Genomic DNA, 22,175 nt, shown 5'->3' with positions numbered 1-22,175 from the left:
TTTTGATTTTAAAAATTGATACACCCAAGAGAAATGACAAATTAAAACTTAAACGATCACAACTTTTTACTTCTTTTAGATGAATAACATACAAATTAAACATTAGAGATTATAAAGGACACATATTTATGATAATGTTTTTTCATACCTTTTCATTGAAGAGTGATATGCAAGAACTAGTGGCACCTTGCTCAACTTCAGTGATAATATCTTTGTTTCTGTTTTGCACTTGGACTTCCAATGATTGTGCACTACAAGGCATCTTGTCGTTGGTATATAAACAAGCAAATGCTGGTAAAGATTTCAATGTTAAAACTCGTAATTTAGGGAACTCAATCTTGTCATCATTGATAGTATGCGTTTGTCTTTCAATAGAAACTATCTCCTTCAGAGAATCACAGTCACACACTTCAATCGTTTCAAGCATGGTGAGAAGTCCGACCATGAAAAATGGGAAAATGTATTCCAATTTATCACATGTTTTAATCTTGATGACTTTTAATCTGCAAAAGGAGGCCTCTTCAAGATGATTATTGCCACATATTTTCTCCAAATTATCCAGTTTGTAAAGACACATGGACTCCAATTTCGGAAAAGCCAGTAAAGGGTGAAACCGCTCCACTGAGTTAATAATATATTGAATACAAAAGTTGTTCACAATGGATAAATGTTTCAAATATGGAAATCCTTCAACATTTAATTCATATAAAACATCATAAACATCATTGAGTTCTCCTAGCAGCAAATATTCAACACTCTTGAACAACATTTTAACCCATGTTTCAGAATGAATGTCAATATCTTCTTTTAGGTTCAATGCCAAGAATTTCGCTTTGTCATACATGTCAGGGATTTTGAATTCTCCCTCTGTAAGCATGTTGAATTCACCAATGACAATCTTGTAACTATCCAGCATGTCCAAAAACAAGTTCTGCGGAAAATGGGAAACACTCTGAATGTGTACGTCTAGATTTTGCAACTGATTCAAGTGCCTCAACTCAGAAAGACTAGCATTTTGACTTTGGATATTCTCCTCAGCCTCCCACAGAATCAAACTGTCTCTCAAGTAAAACTCTTCCAAACTGTTCATCTTTGATATGATATTGGAAGGTATTACTCTTAGTTTTGAGCAATTGCTTAAGTCAAAAAGTTGCAGCTTATCCAATTGCCCAAATTCAAGAGGCAAACTTTCAATGTTAGATCCTGAAAGAGTAAGAATTCGTAATTTCTTTAACTCTCCAACAATTGATAAGTTCTCTCCTAGAGTGCATCTCTCCAAACTAAGCATTCTCAGTTTTTTTAGGCATTTAATAGAAGAAGGTAAGCATGAAAGATTAACACCAGTCAATATCAAGACTCTGAGTTCAATCATATCTTTAAAAAAGTCATCTGGTATTTTCAAAAAATCATCTTTACTGTCAATATGTAAGACTTCAAGTCTAGGACAGTGTATACTCTCGGGAAGCCCATCATTGATATCACAAAAGTGTAAACATATAGCAGTGTACCTTTCAAGTTCATCTTTGTGAGGCCACTCATCTAGTATGCCATTTTTCATAAAAAATACATGTTTTTCTTTGGATGATATTGAAAGAGCAACATCCCGCACAATGTCATGCATGTTGAAGCGGTCACGAGAGTAACTTTCCCCCAACAAAGTTGATTCTTTTAACTCCTCTATCAGTATATTTACTTTGTTTCTCGCTTCTCTAATTGTGTGGACCCCTTGAAGCAAACCCAACCCAATACAGAGCATCACTAAGTTCATAATCAAAGCATCATTTCCCATTCTAGCACACAGTAAAAAAATATGTTTCAGCTGCTCATTTTTTAGATGATCATAGCTCAACTTTACAGTGAACTCCATAGATTCGTGCCCTTCTGTAAAACTTTGTCTTTTAATTTGTTGACAGACATCCTGCCATACAAAGGAGCTTTTATTCTTTAGTGCCCTTCCTATGGAAACTAATGCCATAGGCAATCCATCGCACATTTTGGCAATTTCAATGACTTTCTCATCAAACTCTGAACTTTGGGCACGTATTCCCGCCAATTTCTTAAGCAAAGTCTTTGCCTCGTTTTCATCAAGGACTCCTACCGAGAAAGTTGATCTCTCCTGCACATCCATTTTATTACATATTACTTCTTTACTTCTGGATGTTAGAAGAATTTTGCATCCCTTGTGATCACCTGATAACTTTTCTTTTTTTATCATATTGGAATCAACAGATAACTTGCCTTTTTTCGTCATACTGAAATCGACAGCTAACTTGTCTTTTTTCATTGTATTGAAATCGGCAGAAAACACTTCTTTTTCCATCTTATTGTAACCAAAATCAGATAAATCATTGACATCTTGTTGGCTCCCATCGTCATCCTCACTACGTGGAATCCCCAGTATATTCAAGTTCAATCCATCCCAGAGATCATCTAGGATTATAAGGGTGTTCTCCTTTTCTTTCATTAACCTCTTTCGAATGCGATCTGCTCTTACAATTTCACTTTCCTCTTCCAATCTCATTCCCAACATCTCAGCAATTTGTCCTTGAATTCGTTCTATGTCAGGAATTCTTGTTACATTTGCCATGACCACCATATTGAACAACTTCTTTTCTCGAGCTTTGTCAGCAACTTCTTTGACTAAAGTAGTCTTACCCACACCACCAGCCCCATAAACTCCAACAATATTAACTGTCGAGTCTTCCAGCGCTTTCATAATCTTCTCCATAGTTTCATTTCTCGACCCAAAGCTCACATAACCAGTGTTTAACAAAGCAGCATCGAAGGATGGGCCCAACCGATATGAAACTTTATCAAACTCTTTATTTGAATGTCCATCCGCTTTGATTTCCTCTACCATCTTTGTAGCATTTCTGCCTAACCGATACCTCAACCACAAGTTATTTGGAAAGATCACTCTAATGGAACACCTTGTCTGTGCATGGCGTTCATCATTGATAAAACACTCATATTTTTTTATCTTCTCATCAACCTGTTTTAACCAATGTTGAACATCATCTTCAATTTCTTCTCCGTTCTTCTCTGCATCATCAACTTTATTTTGAACCCTCTTCCTATTATCATCCATCCTCTCAATGTATTGTTCCACCTCTTTAAATTTGTCTTTGTAATTAAATATGTAACCCAATTGTCGTTTGACCACATGTTCTGCAATTTGCAGTGCACTTTGGGCAGTGGCAGAAGTAATTGGGTCCATTCTCCCTTGGCAATTGGCACGTTCTTCTTGTTTCTTTGGTTCCTGCTATGACTACCACTTTTTCCTGAATGTTACATATGCAAAATATAAAAAATTATTAAACAAAAGGATACATTCAGAAAACATACAACAATCAAAACAAATTAGAATTTGACTGATGTTAGTGGGAGAGTTGATTATATTTTTGTCGATACATCCCCCAGACGTGTCTTCCCTAATTATTTATCATCTTGAATAGGATCTTAATTAACCCCTCCCATCACCTTTTTTTCCATACATTTCCAATCATCAATATGTGATGTATGCTTCCTAGCTATCACATATTTATGCAGGTTTTCAAACACACTTGTGTCCCGTAGTTATTTTACTAAGTTTTATTTTTCCTCTTTGTCCTTTTTCTCATGTTCTAAAAAATATCTTAACCTCTCCCACTTGCTTCTTGTCACCTGTTTATGTAGGTTATCAAAAACTATTGTGTCCCCTAGTTTACCAAGTTTTACATATTTTTTCTTTTCCTTTTTTCTCACTTGTGTATTTTTTTTAAATAAAACATTAATTAAGAAAAATCAATTTTACAGAATAACATGTTGAAATACGAACTTGATTTTGGGCCTTATGAAAAATCCCAAGTTCTAGAAAACATGTTAAGCTAAAATTCTAGAAGAATATTCTAGAAAAATCTTTTGTAAAACATAATTTTAGAGTAATTTATAAAATATTTTAGAATGTGTAAGTAACTTTATATGTATGAAGAAAGTTTTAGAGTAGCTTATAGAATATTCTAGATTAAGTGTGTTGATAAAATTCTAACCATTAGTTTGGGAGGAACCAATATAAATAGGGGTATTGTATTAAAATTTGTATGAAGTCAAATCAAGGCATAAATCAAGAAGTGTTCATTTTGTACAAGTAACCTTCTTCCAAATTTTCTAATCTCTCTCACTCTCAAATATTTCCTTCATTAGTAAAATTTCATTCCAACATAACAAACATTGCTATTTTTTTATTTGAGGGTATATATTCTTATCTAATGTAGAATAATTCTTTTCTCAGCTCATTTAGTAGACTCCACTGGTTTACCCTGACAAAGTCAGTAGACAATTCCAATAGAGCCTACATAAGGCAATATGCATGGGTATCAACATGGCATTTGCAACTACCATATACCAATGGTTATAATATGGCTTGACCATGACCTCTTTGCACAAGCTTGGAAAGATCATGAAGGGTGGCCATTACAACATTTGGAGCGAAATTAATCCTTACTAAGCGAGACCATCTCGCTAAGCGTGACCCCCCTACTGCATCTGGAGGCATTTAATTCGCTAAGTCGGTCATGTCCCGCTAAGCGAAAGTTGCAGACCAATCAAGGCTGCAAAACTCGCTAAGCCCGCAACTGTGTGCTAAGCCTAAATCCCTCTCATGTTTTCTAATTTTTGAATTGGGCTAAGCGAGCCTGTCCCGCTAAGCACAATTTCTTCTTTGTTTTGGAATAAGTCTTAGCGAGCCTACTCGCTAAGCCAATTATGTTCTAGTGGTCAAGTTGGGCTAAGCGCCTGTTGGCGCTAAGCCTGTGTAGTGTGTCGCGCTAAGCGAGCCTGTCTCGCTAAGCGCAATTAGCTTTTTGTTAGAGAATAAGGCTTAGTGAGCCCTGCTCGCTTAGCCATTGTGCTGTGTAAGCTAAGCGAGTGTGTCTCACTTAGCCAAAGTCTTTATTTTTATGTTGTCGCGCTAAGCGTGCCTTGTGCACTTAGCGTATCTTATTATTTTTTGAAGGCACGCTAAGCGAGTCAATCTCGTTGAGCGAGTTAGTCTCACTAAGCGTCGAATCTATTTTTCTATTTTATTTTTCTGTTTTTAGTTTTTGAATAAAACCTGTCTAATTTCAATTCATGTGATTCTTTTGATGCAAATGGCTTCTAGGAAGAGAAGGGCAACTGCCTCCAGACCCCAAGAGCCCTATGACACGACCAGATTCATTTTCGAGGGCGCCTGGGAGAGATATGAGTAGAACGTTCACTCCTGGAACATCCTTATGGAGAGGAACGCTAATCTTTTTGTCACAAAGTACAAGTTCCACCAAGAGCTCAAGAGGCGAAGATAACATAAAGCCTTGACAAGGCAACCCGATGGTCACACAGATATGGCCCTGGTCAAAGAGTTTTATGCAAATTTGTATGATCCTGAAGATAAATCCCGCAGGCAGGTTCGAGTGCAGGGAAAGCTTAAAGTTTGATGGGGAGACACTGAACACCTTCCTGGAGACCCCAGTGGTTTTGGAGTCAGGGGAGAGATACACTGCCTACACCAGGTTTTGTAGTTCATATCCAGACCCTCAAGAGCTTGCTTCCAAGCTCTGTATTCTAGGGCACAATTTTGTTTGGAATGCTGAAGGAGCACCCTGGAAGCTCCCAAGGAAGGATTTGACTACACTTGCGCAAACCTGGAGCATCTTATCATATTCTAACCTCGCCCCCACCTCTCACACATCCGATTTGAATATGGATAGGGCGAGGTTAGTGTACGGTCTAGTGACCAAGATGAACATGGACGTGAGCTCATTCATCTCAGGTCAGATTTCTCAGATGACCCAGTCCAACTCCTCTAGGCTCGGCTTCCCAGCCTTGATCAGTGCCTTATGTATCGCCAGAGGAGTGGTCCTAGACTTGTTGACCTTCGAGTCCCTTAGCCCCGTCATTAATTTGGCTTATATAAGAAAGAACAGCTAGAACCTGGATGATCCCATGATCACCTTTCTGGGGACCCACAAGACTTGGGCTAAAGGACCTAACACTTCTGCTCTTTCCTGCTCTGCTCCAGCTGCTCCAGCTTCCACTCCTGCACCTTTAGCACCCTCCGACACCTTCGCTTAGAGCATAGAGATTCTAGTGTTGATGCTATAGAGCTTTCACCATGGCTTATGCCTAGTGATGCAGAGCATTCATAACTTGGCTCAACATTGGCCCATCATGAGCATGGAGGCATTTATGGCCCAGGTGGCCTGGCTAGGAGTCTAACCTTCTTCTGTGGGGGGAGGTAAGGCTTCTACAGCCCAGGAGCCGTAGCCAGAGGTGCAGTCTGAGCCAGAGAACACACCAAAGGTCACACCTACTGTCACACCACTCGTGGAGATTACCGAGGATGAGGATGGCGCTGGAGACACAGATTATGCAGCTGACATGGCGGCGGCGCAGAGCAACTGGGACCCCTGGCCCACTACAGTACAAGATATACCTCAACAAGCCTAGGATGCTCCAGCCTCACCTCACGATGAGCCCACACAAGCGCAAGATGATTGATGACAGAACTTTTTTTATATTCCAATTTTTAGATACAGTTTTTAATTTTAGTTTTAGTTTAGTTTATTTACTTATTGAGCAAATTTTACAGTTTTTAAAACACTTTACATTTATATATGCAGTGAGTTGTTTGGTTGAAATTCTATGTTTGTGAATGATTTTGAAATTGATCGATTACATGACTTGAGTGAATTGCTGATAACTGCTAAATATGAGTTATTTTGATAATAAAATTATATTGAAAATATCTTTAAAAATATTTATTTAGCAGTTATCTTTGGCTTAAATGATAAGAATTGATACTTTTGTTATTTATGGCTTGCAGATATGAAAAGGATGAATTAAAAGAAAAAAAGATCGAGAAAATATCAAAAATATGGATAAGAAAGATTTTCATTAGCATCAGGCCCAAGTCCACTCCAACAACTATAAGAAAGGAGCCAAGCCAAGAAGGACACAACAGACAACCCACACATTGGGTCCATCCCTTAGGGAAACACCACAGAACCCCCTCTAGTAGGGGTTTCATTTACTATCTTTCTTTCACCCATCTCATCTCATCAGTTCTTATACCCCATCCATTGTAAAGCCCACAATAGCCATGAGTGGCTAAACCCCTAGTTAGGGTCTGGCAGGCCTAAAAGCCAAGCGATGTATGATGTACTCACTATTTATCAATGCAAAGGTGTTTTTATTCTATTATCTTTTCTGAGGGTAACTTCTAAATAAGATTTAAAAAAGGTATGCATGCATTGGTTTTAGGGGTTAGACGCTCGGAAGAGGGTAACTTCTAATAGAACAAAAAGAAAGGATTTCATAGGAAAGTCATTGCTAGACATATAATGTTTATTTTATGCCTATGCATTCTTGCAAACATCTAGAATTCATACTTCATGCATTTTATTTGTTGAGTCTTTGCAAAGGAATTTGGAAGATAGATAAATAAAATAGGTCTGTCATCGTGAGGAATCAGGGCCAAGTAATTGAACAAATGTGGGTAGAATAGAATCACCTAAATTGATAAAGAAAAATCATAAACTCATACATCCTAGTCAAACAAGGCAAGCTAGGTCCCAACATTATCACGTTCTTGATTTTATTTCTTTTATCATCTATTTTTATCTTTTATTTTTTTTATCTTATCTTTTCTTATTTTTTATCTTAATCTTTTATTTTATTTTTTTACTTTTATTTTCTTCTATCTTTATAATCTTTTAATCTAAATCTTTTATTTATTTATTTATTTTCTTCTATTTTGATCTTTAAATCTTTATCTTATCTACTATATTTTCTTATCTTTATTTTAAGTTCTTTATCCATTGCTTTTAGATTGGGTTTTCATTAATCTAAGTACAAACAGAGTCCCTTTGGATTCGACACTCGGACTTCCGAGTACTTTACTACTTGTGACAATTTGGTACACTTTCCAACGAGTTAACAATTGCGATGTTAGATCATGTGCTTTGAATAAATATGTGGTAATTAGAAGAGAAAAAACATGAATTAGGAACATGAGTGAAAATGTTAGTTTGTTTGACAGGTAAGTTGTGAAGGTAGTCTTTAGCCATAACCCAGTAAGTGTGTGAACCTTAATTGTGAGAGAACGACTAGCATTGAGTATCGATTTTTGCATGAATCTCTGAATATTGAATTAATGCATGATTTTGGAAATGATGAAGGCCGCGATTGATTGAATTAGCCACTTAGCAAAATAGCTTACCTTGTTCATGAATGATGAATCTCTTGCACCCATGTTGAGCCTATATATGATTGATTGAGTTAAACCCTGAGCCTGTTAAATTATAATCTCCATCTACCTTTCTTTAGGTTATAGGAGAGCATCATGGTTCAAGGCAAATTTGTTCCAAATTTGGGGGAAGGTATTGGGTGATGATAATTGTGGTAAGACAAATAACAACCACACAGAAATTGTGTCAAGAAGCGGCAAGTAAAACAACTACTAAAAAAATATTTCAAGAATAAAAGTATGTGTGTGTTGTTACTTAAGCTAAGTGCCTTAAATGTTGTTGTCATCTCAATAAAAGTTGGGAATAAAAGGAAAAGAGTTGATCTAAGGATGAATACTCTCTTAGAACCTAATTTTTGTTTGCATCCTAGAAAAACCATGAATTGTTTGCAGCCCAGCCTCATTACAAGCCAAGAAAGTCCTTTAGATTCAATTTGTGTATTTGTGATTGTATGACATGAGAAGAAATGCAAAAGTTGAGACTTGTGTTGGTTGTTGAATTGAAGAATTGCCTTAAACACTTGTGCTTATGAGTGAAACAGTGACCGTGAGGATTAGGCTTGATGAACCTTCCTTGATATCTATCTTGCTTGCTAGCTTATTTCACTTATGTTTCTTAATGACTATGTTCATATCTTTGAAATTCTACATATCTTTATGAAGAGCTATTGGTTGAAATATTGATTGCCACTTATGTTTATGTGATTGAATGTTTTGGAACAAACACATTTTTTAGTAACCACTATGATTTTTGTCACTTGAGAACAAGTAAACTGTTATTTCTTTGCTTGAGGACAAACAAAACTGTAAATTTGGGGGAGTTTGTTAGTCGTTATTTATGACTAACTTTTGTATTTAATAGTCACATGAAATTCGCATCTTTCCTCCAATTTATGGTTCTTTTTTGTAGGAATTGTACATATTTTCATGTTTAGTTTGATTTTCCTCAGTAGATACTCCCAATTTTGTGAATTATGTTGAATCAACTTCAGTTTCAGGCTAAAAGAAGAAAAAGGTGAAGCAACTAGTGTCTCACTAAGTGAGGCATATGCGCTTAGCGAGTGACATTCGCTAAGCGAGGCATATGCGCTTAGAAAGTGACATTCGCTAAGCGAGACACACAACTCTCTTAGCGTGTTGGGAAACCCTAGAAGAGGATCAGTCAGAAAGATACGCACTCAGCGTTCCGTCAGCTCACCCAGCGAGTTATTTGTCCCTTCTCGCGCTCAGCGCACCCAGCTCACTAAGTCAGAATTCATTAACTCGTGCTTAGCGAGCAAATCACGCTAAACGAGCCTTCAGAATCTAAAACGTCAAGGAGCCTTTAAAATACTAAAGTTGGCGTAAAATAAAGGGAGAGACAAAAAGTAGAGCAAAAGAAGAAGCTAGAACATCAGAGCATCTGGAGGTTGGAGGAGACATCCTCAACCATTTGTGGCATTTATCTTTCCTCAAAATCTATCCTTTGTGCTGAAAGTTGCTAACTTGTAATGAAAGACTAAATCTCTTGTTGGGGAGTTCTACTGAACCTTTGATGTAATACTTTCTTACTATCTATTTTAAGTTATCTTTATGTGTTCATTGCTTCTATTTGTGCTTATTTCTTTAGCATTAGAAAGTGCTTTAAAGCCTTAGAACTTGATAGAGCAGGCTAGAGAACTGTATGTCTGGGGACAGAGTGCAGTGATTTAGTTTCTATTATGTTGTAATCTTATTGCAACTCGTTTAGACCAAGATTGTTGAGGGATCAAAGACAAAGTTTAAATAGAGTTAGGCCCATTCACTCGAGGGATCTTGGTTTGGGTAGTTTTTCAGCATAAGAACACTAAAATAGCGTTAAATAGAGAAAAATATTTAGCAACATCAAAGTGAGTTCAGTAGAATGACCCAACATTTTTTCTTGACTGTTTTTACTTCTCAACTTTTAGATATTTTAATCTATAGTTAATTAGAATTTTAGACAAAAACCCCTCATTTAATATTTACTTGCTTTATACAAATGTTTTCTCATTGAACATATATTTTCTAAATGAAACAAGTTCCACGTGAATTTGATACTCGATTCTTACCATTTTATATTACTTGTGCGACTCAGTACATTTGCTGATTAGCATCGCGGAAACCTAGCAAATAGGTACTATCACCTTGTTTCGAGGACAAGGTTCCTCCTAAGATAAGAAATTTTGAAATAAACTTCTCTCTTTGAATTTCATTTCTGCAACCTTCTTTATATACAAGCTCAGTAATTGCTTTGTAACAAACTTCCTAACAAATTTATAACAACTTATAATTTGCTAATTATTGTTATTGCTAATGGTTGCAACTGCTTTCTATTTCCATTGGTGCTTCCTTTTGCTGCTGAGTGTTGGTTCTGTTGGTTCACTCTTGATGATGCTTTCAGTCATCGTAGTCCTGTAGGTAATTTGGGCTTATGTTCCTTCTTCTAGGCCTACCTGCGTTGGGTTATGGATTATTGCTAACAATACCTATTGTGTTGGGTTCTTGTTCTGAACTGTTGCTAACAATACCCTTGTCCTCAAACACCACCTTGTCCTTAATGTGGTAAGTGTCACAGAGCTCATGCCAAGGTTCCCAAGAAGTGTCTTCCGGGGGTTGGCCCATCCACTGTGTCAGAACTAAACGAGTTGGTGGGGTCATAGAATGATCGATCTTGGAGTCTAGGAAGGATAGTGAGCAAATCACTGGTTTGTGGTCAATAACTTGCAGGGGCCATGCATCCGAGGAGGAAGGTAGTGGGTCATGGTGGGCCCGTAAGAGGGAATAGTGGAAAACGAGGTGGATGCAGGAAATTTTTGGTAACTAAAGGTGATAAACAACCTGGCCCACGCGAGAAATAATCCAAAAAGGCCCAAAAAAACTGGCCCATGTATGATGTTATACCTATCCTTGCCATTGGTTTGGTTTTCTTAACCAATACCTTAATCTTGCATAATGTTGCCTACATTCCTTAATTCAAATTCAATTTAATTTTAGTTAGTGCCCTTCTAACCAATCCTAATTTGTCCATTTCTTTTTCCCAAAATGAATTTGATATTCAAGAAAAGCAAGCTTGCAAGAGGATTGGTAGAGGGGATCTCATCCAAGGCCTTTATGTCTTAGACCTCAAGGACACTCTTGATTGAAAATTTACTTTTTCTATTATCAATTCACATACAAATTATATTCCTCGTAAAAATGCTCATATTTGGCATTCTAGATTTGGTCATATCTCAGACAAAGTTTTTAAACATTTGAATAATAAAATCGGTCTGGACATTTCTCCCAATTTCTCTTCTTCTAATTGTTCTGTTTGTCCTCTTGCTATATTTAGAAGATTATCTTTTTCCTAACTCTAACCATTTATCTGAGTTACCATTTGACTTAATTCACTGTTGTATATAGGGTCCCTATGCTCACCCTACCTATGAGGGAAAGAGATTTTTCCTTACATTGGTTGATGACTGCTTAAGATTCATTTGGCTATTTCTGCTTAAGCACAAATCTGCAGCATCAATCTATGTGCAACAATTTTTCACCATGGTTCAGACTCAGTTTGGTGTATCTATCAAATTCCTTAGGTATGATAATGCTAAGGAACTTGCCCTCACTCAGTTTTTGGCGTCCATGGGAACTCTTCATCAATTTTACTGTGTTGAAAGGCCAGAACAGAATTCAGTAGTTTAAAGGAAGCATCAACATTTGTTCAATGTAGCAAGAGCTTTGTTTTTTCAGTCTAAAGTTCTTATCTCATTTTGGGGTGATTGTGTTACCATTGTAGCTTTTTTCATCAACAGAACCCATTCACCATTACTGCAACACTGCTCACCCTACAATATTCTGTTAAAAAAGGAACCTAACTATCATGCCTTAAGAAGTTTTGGTTATCCCCATTCCCATCACTAATACCTTACCTAACCCTGACCAAACTAGTAGCCAATCACCACAGCCAACTAAGAGTTTTAACCATGACCCAACTGATTCACCCTCAATCCCTGGCTCAGATTATCCTAACACTTTGCCCTCTGTCACCTTAAGAAGGAGTACATGCCACTCTAAGCATCTCTTATACTTGTTTGATTATGTAATCTCACAATCTCAAGCTATATATCCCATCCAACATCATTGTTCCCTGTTTCCTCTTAGCCCCTCTTACAGAGCTTTCATTAATCACATCTCAGCTGTCTATGAACCTCAGTTGTATCATCAAGTTGTTCCTTATCCTGAATGGCGTCGAGCAATGCATGAGGAAATCTAAGCTCTTGAAACAAATTCCACTTGGACACTTGTTCCATTACCACCTGATAAGCAATGTATAAGATGTAGATGGGTGTATAAAGTTAAATACAAAATGGATGGCTCTGTAGATAGATAAAAAGCTCGATTGGTTGGCAAAGGTTATACTCAACAAGTTGGGATCGATTTCTCTTATACATTCTCTCCAGTAGCCAAACTTACCATTGTGAGAGTTCTGCTTTGTGTTGTTGCTGCTAGAAATTGGAGCCTCCTCCAGTTGGATGTTAAGAATGTTTTTTTGAATGGAGATTTGTTTGAAGAAGTTTATATGGAACTTCCCAAGGGATACAAGTCAGCCAATCCTTCATTGGTATGCAAATTGAATAAATCATTATATGGCCTAAAACAAGCCTCTAGACAATGGTTCTATAAGTTCACCACTACTTTTCTTAGTCATGGATTCCATCAATCTAAGCATGATTACTCCCTTTTCACCATTGGCTCAGGAAATTCCTTAATCATTTTATTAGTATATGTAGATGACATCATCCTGTCAGGACCCAATGTTGCCTCTGTACAAGCTGTTCAGACCAAATTACAGTCTTTGTTTCAATTGAAGATCCTTGGCCCTTTGAAATATTTTCTTGGTTTAGAAATAGCCAAATCCAACAGAGGTATCTCACTATTCTAGCGAAAGTATGCTCTATTTCTTTTGGAAGATACAGGTTTCTTGGCCTGCAAACCTTCCAATATACCAATGGATCCCAATCTGAAATTCAATCTTCATGATGGAGACTTACTCCCTCATCCATCAATGTACAAAAGATCAATTGGTAGATTGCTTTATTTGACCATCTCACGACCTGATACCACCTTTGTTATGAATCGATTAAGTCAGTATATGAAAGCACCTAGAGTTCCTCACCTACATGTTGTTCATTATCTTCTGCAGTATATCAAATCTGCTCCTGGACAAGGTTTATTTTTCCTTACTCAGAACTCTCTCAACCTCACTGCCTTTGTTGATGCTGATTGGGCCAGCTGTGTTCATTCCAGAAGATCCACTTCTGGCTTTTGTGTCTTTCTGGGAAACAGCCTTCTGTCTTGGCGTTCTAAGAAACAACCCATTGTTTCAAAATCATCCACTGAAGCTGAATATCATGCCTTGTCTTCTGTTACTAGTGAAGTTGTTTGGTTAAGCAAGTTACTTCTTCACTTTGAAGTTGATGTGTCCTCTGTGATGCTATTTTGTGATAATAAATTTGCTATATGTCTTGCTTCAAACCCTGCTCATCATGAACGATCCAAGCACATTGACATCGATCATCATTTCATCCGAGAATATATTCAGTCCATGTCAAGAGCCAACACCAAGTTGCAGATGTTTTTACAAAAACACTTTTAGGCCCGATTTTTACTAAATTCATTGTCAAGTTGGGAATGATTAACATCTATTCGCCAACTTGAGGGGTATCACGATTAAGCCGTTGTAGTTAGTTACTAGAAGTTATTTGGTTATGGCAATTCATTAGTTATTAGAAGTTATTTGAGTAGTTAGTTGGTTATGACAATTAATTAGTTAGTTACTAGAAGTTATTTGAGTAAGTTAGTTGGTAATTACTCAAGTTAGTTATTTTTTGTCTTTGTATAAATAAATCAACTTTGTAATACTTTGATAAATGAATCCTCAAACTGCTTTTCATCTATCTTTCATTTCTTTCCTTTTTTTATAAAATAAAATGACAAGAACAAATGAATGAGATTTCGGCACAAAAGTTTATAATAATAACAAAAAAGTAAAATAAAATAAAGAGAGCAAAACACATTTTACCTCGCTGATTCGCTGCTGCACTTGGTTGCTATAGATCACAAGGGTTCGTTAGAGAGGATGTCACTGCAGTTGGTGCACGCATCTATGGCGGTTCATGGCGGACAAGTCCTATTCATATATGCTATGGATGGCAGGTTAAGGTGTCAGCCACACAACAAAAACGTTTAGCAGCAGCCAGCAGACTATATAGGTTGTCCCAGAAGCTTCTCTAGAAATACTATATATCCTTATAGCTATAAGGAGTCCAAGCTAAGTTATCATCCAAATAGTCGCTACTGATGTATTCAAGCTGAGAAAACCTAGAATGTGTAGTAATAATGTCAATTAGGAGTAGTTTTTAAAGTAATTATAATTAATAATAATGTCAAGTATCTATAACAATTGTGAAAAACATCTCACAATATAAACGTACAGATAGCTTAAAATGAATGGTGTGGCTTAATATATAATAAGCAATATCCATTCTAACGTGACTTAATAATAGAAAACGTCCATACTATCATGGCAACTCTACGTCTCGCATCTAAAGTTTGAAAATTTCACCTAACTTATTTTATTTACAATTTTATCTTACTTAGTGTAGTACTTAGTTTATTTTATATAATATTAAAAAGATTAAAATTAATTTATTTTTAGTCTATGATAAATTAATGAATTTTTCTTTTTGTATCATAAATATTTATTTTTTTGTTATATCATAATAAATTGTGTTCATTTGTGATGCAAAGCAATAGTCAGGATATAATCAGGTGTACATTGTAACATCCTATTTTTCATAAATAAATTAAAAAAAAGTTTTGGTAAAAATAAATAAATAAATAAAGCTTTAGAGAATGATGAGATTTTTATAATTAAATAAAAAAATATAGTTGTAATAAAATAATGGTTTGAGGAATATATATATATATATATATATATATATATATATATAATTTATTCATTTGATAGGAAATAAAATAGAGCTTCTTTTATAAAATAAATAAAGTAAATAATAAGTTATAAGTACCCTAGGTATAAATAGTGATATGTTAGGTTAGTTTTCAGACTGAACGATAGGTTTTACGATCACTTTTCCTCTCAATTTCGTTTTTCCCTCTTCTCTTCCAAAAACACTCTCTTTTTCCGCATACCGTCAAACCTGTCCTAGAAAAATGATGATCTCGAAATGATTTATCGTTGGATCATCGTGAAATTTAAGCACCAGATTTGCAACTCAATTCCAAGCATTCTCGCCGTTGGAAATTGCAAAATCATGTCGAAGTTGAGAGAAATATCCTTCGCATTGTAACCAGGTGCTAAAATGTTTTCTGTGTGCTTAAATGTGTTTTAAAAACTTTTAATTAATTATGATTTCTTTTCCTTTTATAGTACATATATGTATGAGGTAGAGAGTGTCACATTTAGTGGTATCAGAGCAGGTCGAACCTTTCGACCAGTGTGTTATGTGCTTATCATATTCTGGTGTGCACTCTGTGTGGTTACTTATGAGTAGTTTTGTTGAACATGCTTGAATTATTAATTGTATTTTCATTAGCATGATTAAATGAGATTGAATGATGCTTGTAATGTGCGTTGCATCCTTAATGTTTGTTATACCATAAATCCACTGTTGAGTCATGAGTTATGAGACTGGTCATCTCTATAATTCGTGAAGTGCGGTAGGATGTCATGGCAACCCATTAAGTGATACAAGTTGTCTTGAAAACTTGATGTGTGTATTAATGTCATCAAGAACCTTGAACTTACAAGTGTGTTGTGAATGAGTGTGTTTAATCGATGTGTTAACATGTGTGGACTAATCCCTTCTTTTCTTAATGGGTGATCATAAACGTGATTGTTGAAACTTGTGATTCGTTAAATACATACATCCTAGTGACTGTTTAATTCTTACTTCTTATATGCATGCTATATACTTGTTATATAAACCTCATAATTCTATGTGTGCTTGTAGTATGGTGTTTTGCCTTAATTGTATAGATAATATGGTTGTTTGTGATTTCTTGTTTTAGCGATGCTAATACCTTATAGTTTGATGACCCATATTGGGATATATTTCAAAAGGAATACTATTTTGATTATCCTTCCAGTTCTAGTGCCACCCATTTTCTTGTGTTGTGTGCTGCTGAAGTCAAGTAACTCGATTATACTTGCAAACCATAATATAACTCATTCTTTGTGTTATGAGCCTACATCAATTAAATTGGGTTACTGATGTTTTTGTCATAATCAAGCGATTGTTAACGTCTCCATATGGGTTTACATTGTGGTCATGTTTTTGTTTCTAGAATTCATTTGGAATATTGTTGTTGATTATGAATAAGTGATCATCCTCGATTTAAAATTATCGTCTCTTAATCAATTGAGTGTTCATCTTGTTATGGGATGCTTATCTTCCAATCACGTCTTATTAAACTGCTTGGTAATCTGTCATGTTGTTAGTTCTGTTACAAATAGTGAAAGATTTCGCCCTTGCCAATCACGTTAAGGTGTTTCGAAAGGAAAATATTTGAGTGAGTATGATCCTTGTTACTTGTAGACAAAAGTCAAACTTAGTAAGTCATGTACATGTGTTCCTTGAGGATGTGCTTAGTTATCACCTAAGTGTGAGATTGAAAATCTTGTAGGTGTAGTACCTATAGAAACTTGTAACTGTAGTTCTAGGGTAATATTTGATATACAATTGTTTAAGAACATAGAGTAGTTGGAGAAGTTGTGAAGAATAATTAAGATGTTTAGTGTGAAACCTTAAGAAGAGTGTAAGATAGTTAGTAAGACGTTAATGACCTAGCATGGAAGGGTTCGAGAATGAGTGCTCTTGCGTAAGGTAGGTGACCTAAAGGATTATTGATGATAGTTGCATGATTAGCAAGATAAATCTTAGTTTTCTTTACCTTAATATGGGAAAAGTTTGAGGATGCTCTGATGACTACCTTAGTACATGTTGTGACCTCTACGTGTACCTGGTCATGCCTAGACAAGATCGATGTCCCTATATGTTCATGGTGATTTTAGTGATTGGAGCTTTCGTGTGTTTCGAGTTTGGTTAGAGTATGTGAACTATCTTAAAGTTGTTATAGACCTTTGAGAATCACCTCTCATGTTAAGCATGTTTCTATGTATTTTAGTTAGATGAGGATGACCCTTAGAGTATGCTACGTCTAAGTGAGAAATAACTATAAATCCTTCTCAAACACAAGTTTTTTTGAGATGAGAGAAAACCTAAGATTAAGATAAGACACCTTTAATTAGTAGTAGAACCAGAAAGTTATTCTAGGATTCCTTGAATTAACCTTAACCCTTGTTAGAGATGACTCGAGTAAGTTTAAGCATTCTGATGAAATTCCTGTAGGGAGTAAACCTTAAGTTTGAACAAGTTTACAAAAGTAAGAAGTGATCCACTACTACAATTTATAAATTTATCATCGCACGATTAACATCGGTTATTCAAAAAACCGATGTTAAGAAAACTACGGTGGCATTTTTGTAAATAAGTAGAGTTAGTCATAAAACTGATGTTAACTAATAGAGGTCAACATCAGGTATTTTTAAAAAACCGATGTTGTTCTGTTGATAAATTAAAAACCTGATTTCATCACCCGCGCGCTAAAACCCTATCATTTCTCCTTTCTGCTTCCGCCTGAGCACCGACTGCCGCAAACTACATCACTGCAACCACATCGCCTGAAGCTACGATTGTCGCTGAATCTATGACTTTCGCTGAAACCCTATTGTAACTGCAACCACATCACCTCGTGACTCTTCTTTCTTAGTCCCACTCTGCGCGCTGAAACCCTATCGTCACTGCCACTCGACGTAAGCTTCATGTCTTCATTCGTTTTTGTTGCATTTAGACTCTGTTTTCTTTGCTTTTTGTAAGGACATTGTTGTAGAGACCCACATTATGGTCATTGGACTTTGTTTTTTGGTTGGGGTAGGGGTCTCTGTTACCTTGTTGATCAGAAGTAGTTTGACCTGTTTGTTCTTTTGCTTTGCCCGTTTCACATTTTCGGTTCTTTCGAGAGGGACTATTGTTGTGAGGGAGTGTTTATCATTCATTGTAATTTTTTAGAGACATGGGTTTGTAGGTTGAAACATAATTTTGGGAGGTTTTTTCTAGTTTGTTCAGAAATCTTGTGTGTTATTTGTGATGTTGACATGAATGTGCACTACCCAAGGTGGTTGCTTTATTATGGGAATTAGCTCAAGATCAACCACCAACTCTTGATAATAGGGAAAGTATACATGTTATACTAAGGAAAAAAGTATATGCAATATCTTATTGAATGAAGTGCAAATTGCAAACCATATTTTTTTTAAAGTTTGAATTCGTAGACAAATGTGACTAATGTGGTTGCAATTACAGAAAATACTTCAAAATTCTTTTAATTATTGCTATAAACATTTTTTTTTTTGCTACAAACATAGTCTCACCATATTTTAAAAACCTTATGCCCATAGGAAGCAATCTGACCTCACTCATAAGGAAAAGGCCTTATCCTGATTTGTGATGGAGATGAAGGAAAGAATGTATGATATTATATGTTTTATTTTTAATTTTAAGAAACAAGATAACAAAAGTAACTGTGCAAAGGTTTTGCCACTTCAACTCTGCATTAGTGCATTTGATTATAGCACATGTTAATGAAAGATATTTTGCGATGTTGGAAAGGAATAAGAAAGAATAGAATAGGAAATCAAATAGGAAGCTATTTATTTATCATATGAAACACCAATTTGGGTGCCTAGTCTGGAAGCACTGACGATGTCATTGACCCTCCATCTCCCATCAGACGCCACGTGAAGTTGAAGATGGCTCACACCAAGAAAACGAGGCAGATGATGTCTGAGGCAACAAAGGAAATTGCTGAAAAGATTGTAAGTCATTTTCAATTAACAATTGTAATTATCTTTGTTTATTCTGTGAATGCCTTGGACAAATATATGTGTTTTGTACAAGATTCTTTGGAGGAGTTGACATCACCGGGATCGTTCGTCCCCCATGGACGTCAGGATGTCCTGACTGCTGCCATTAGGCGACCAGAACACCCTGACCATGTCCATGCTGTTGGAGTCGGTGTCACCATAAAGCAATACTTCGGATCGGCTCCACGAACCTCCCGTAGTTCTTCCTCCCTCCCTCCTGAAGACCTACAACAGCTGACCCAACAAATCAGGGACCAACTGGAGGAGTCGATCATAGAAAAAGTGACTCGGTAGCTGATGGCATCCTTCAGCTAGATGCAGTCCCAGTTTCAATCGCACATGCAATCATAGGGACTTGCACTACCTCCGGAGCCTGAGGTTGGTCCCTCAAGGCCTCGTGTTAGCACAAAGGAGAGTTGTGTTGATCACTCAGGGAACGATCCAGAGACGGGTGACTCAGACAAGTGCGGGTTGTACCTTGAAGAAAATTCTTCCCGCCTGGTTGCCCTAGGAAGAGTTTATGAGGGATCCACAACGGTTCACAACATCCCTTTGTTGCCTAGCCAAGTGAAGGTTTGTGTTGAGGAGGTTAAAGATGCAGAGGCTCCCGTACCCATTGACGAGGTTACCTTAGTGGGGCAAGCACTTAACACCTTCCTTGCTTGGCTGACACATCTCATGAAGCGTTTATCAGAACATGTATTTTACTCTGATTATATGCTTTTTTTTCATTTGATTTTTTCACTGTAATCAAAACTTGTTAATTAACTATGTTTGATCAACAGGCAGTTGTGTCTCCACCAAAACCTCTAGAAGGTCGGATCTTGAGGTGGATGATCCCCTGTATCTGATGACATTGACCATCCCAAAGTTGTTTTTGAAGCCTCTCCAGGTTATATGGGATGCTACCGTGTTTGGGGTGTTTAATCAAAACTTCCCCTTGTACATAAAGCACGAAGATCTCTCTGAAATTGCACATGGTGGTCAATGTCATCTCAGTATATCTGTTCTACAGTTATGGATTCTGTAAGTTAATTTAGATTACTATTAGTTTCCTAAGTTATTGTCTTAAATTCCTACATAATTTACTTTTTCTTAACAACAACAGGCATCTGACTGAGACAAGTATGCGAGCAAGGAATTTCGATGTCTATGGATTCCTCGAGCCACAGTCCATTCAGAGAGCTGGGCAATTGCAATTTGAATCAGAAACTTACATCAAGAGTTGGATGCAAAGTTCAAAATGTGATGTCTACCTTGGAGCCTACCTGAATGGGTAAGTCAAACACAACAACTTAATTCTAATCATGTATACTACTACAATAACCCATATTCGTCTCCACTGCAGCGGACACTGGCAAATAGTCGTCATTCTGCCTAAGGAAAACCTTGTTGTCTAGTTTTGTTCCTTGCATAACAGGTCAGACAACTACCTTAAGGGAATAATTAACAAGTCAGTGTTGTTTTCAATACATTTGCATTAGCATAACTGAACAACATCTATATTTTAATGTTTCCCGTATTCAATAGTGCTTTGAAAAGACTTAATGATACTCCATAGCCTAAATCCAAGGCTGGTGCTAGGTGGATTGTTGTTAAGGTACGTGATTTAAATAAAAATTCTACTTATATATATTGCTTATGTGTCTGTACACTAATTGTAGTTAACGTTTAATGAATATCCAAATTTCATTATGTATTTAGTGTAATAGACAAAAAGGAAGCACTGAGTGTGATTATTATGTCATGCACTGGATGTCCACCATAATCTTAGGAACTTTCAGGAATAACTGAGAAATGTTAATTGTTTATTTCAAACAAGGTTTATTTTCTTGTCATTGGTATTACATTATTAGCTTATGTTTTATTTCATCATGGAGTATTTTAACGATGTTGGACCATTGGAGGCAGAGAGATTGAAGGCCCTTCACATCCAGTGGGCACAATTTTATCTCAAAGTTAGAAATCAAAGTTAGGATGTTAGGGAACTTAGGATGTTAGGAAACTATTTCATTTTAGGATATAATACCTTGCTTTACATTTTTGCCAATTGCTATGTCATTTGAACAATGAATATTCTTTATTGATAGTTATTAATAAATCATTTATTCATATATAGTTATCAATTGATAGTTTACTATACAACTTTCTATTAAAAACTATTTGAAAGCAGAAAACAAATGATATATACTGCGATCTGTGGTCTGATTTCAATTTTACAGGTTAAATTTTGTGTTTTTTGTAATAACAGAATCTATATTTAAAAAAAAACATAAAAACAACATCAGTTATTTACAAAAATTGATGTTAATATACGCAAACAACATTGGTTTTTGAAAAAATCGATGTTAACATATAACTTAACATCGGTTCTTCAAAAAACTGATGTTGTTGGTATATGTTAACATCGATTTCTGTAAAAACCAATGTTAATATCCAAAACGTTAACATCAGTTTCTGTAAAAAAAAATCAATGTTAACATATAAATTAACATAAATTTTTGTTTAAAAACCGAGGTTAACCTAAAAACATATAACATCGGGTTTAAACAAAACCGATGTTAACTTATCGATACAAAAACCGATATTAACGTTTAGAACTTAACATCGGTTTTTGTAGAAAACCAATGTTGATCTATAAGTTAACATCGGTTTTGTATAAAACCCGATGTCAACTGTCAATATTCATACATTTATTTTGGTGTAATTCTTATTATATAACATCGATTATTTAGATAACCGATGTTGTAAATTTTACGTTAACATCGGTTTTTGAAAACCGATGTTAACCATAATACTTTCAACATCGGTTAAAAATCGATGTAGAAAGTCCTAAATAACCGATGTTAAAAGAATATTTTCTAGTAGTGATTTGTTCTGCTTATTCAATTAGCACCCAGTTAATATCAGGTAGGAAATCCTAGA

The 22,175-nt window shown here is 35.9% G+C and overlaps 1 protein-coding gene across 1 annotated transcript in view; it reads right to left on the bottom strand.

Annotated features, from left to right (window-relative positions):
- LOC102669442 (uncharacterized) overlaps positions 1-22,175 on the bottom strand; it is a 117,222-nt gene that overhangs the window by 90,602 nt on the left and 4,445 nt on the right. The window contains exons 4-5 of the mRNA XM_041012120.1: positions 14,328-14,626; positions 149-3,281 (exon numbers count right to left, since the gene is read on the bottom strand). Coding sequence (XP_040868054.1) covers positions 149-3,217 — 3,069 coding nt within the window. The 5' untranslated portion in view covers positions 3,218-3,281; positions 14,328-14,626. The remainder of the gene's footprint in view (positions 1-148; positions 3,282-14,327; positions 14,627-22,175) is intronic.

Source organism: Glycine max, chromosome 18 (assembly GCF_000004515.6).
Source record: "Glycine max cultivar Williams 82 chromosome 18, Glycine_max_v4.0, whole genome shotgun sequence".
Lineage (NCBI taxonomy): Eukaryota > Viridiplantae > Streptophyta > Magnoliopsida > Fabales > Fabaceae > Glycine > Glycine max.
The sequence above is the reverse complement of the archived record's forward strand: the minus strand, read 5'-3'. Positions and strand labels throughout refer to the sequence as shown.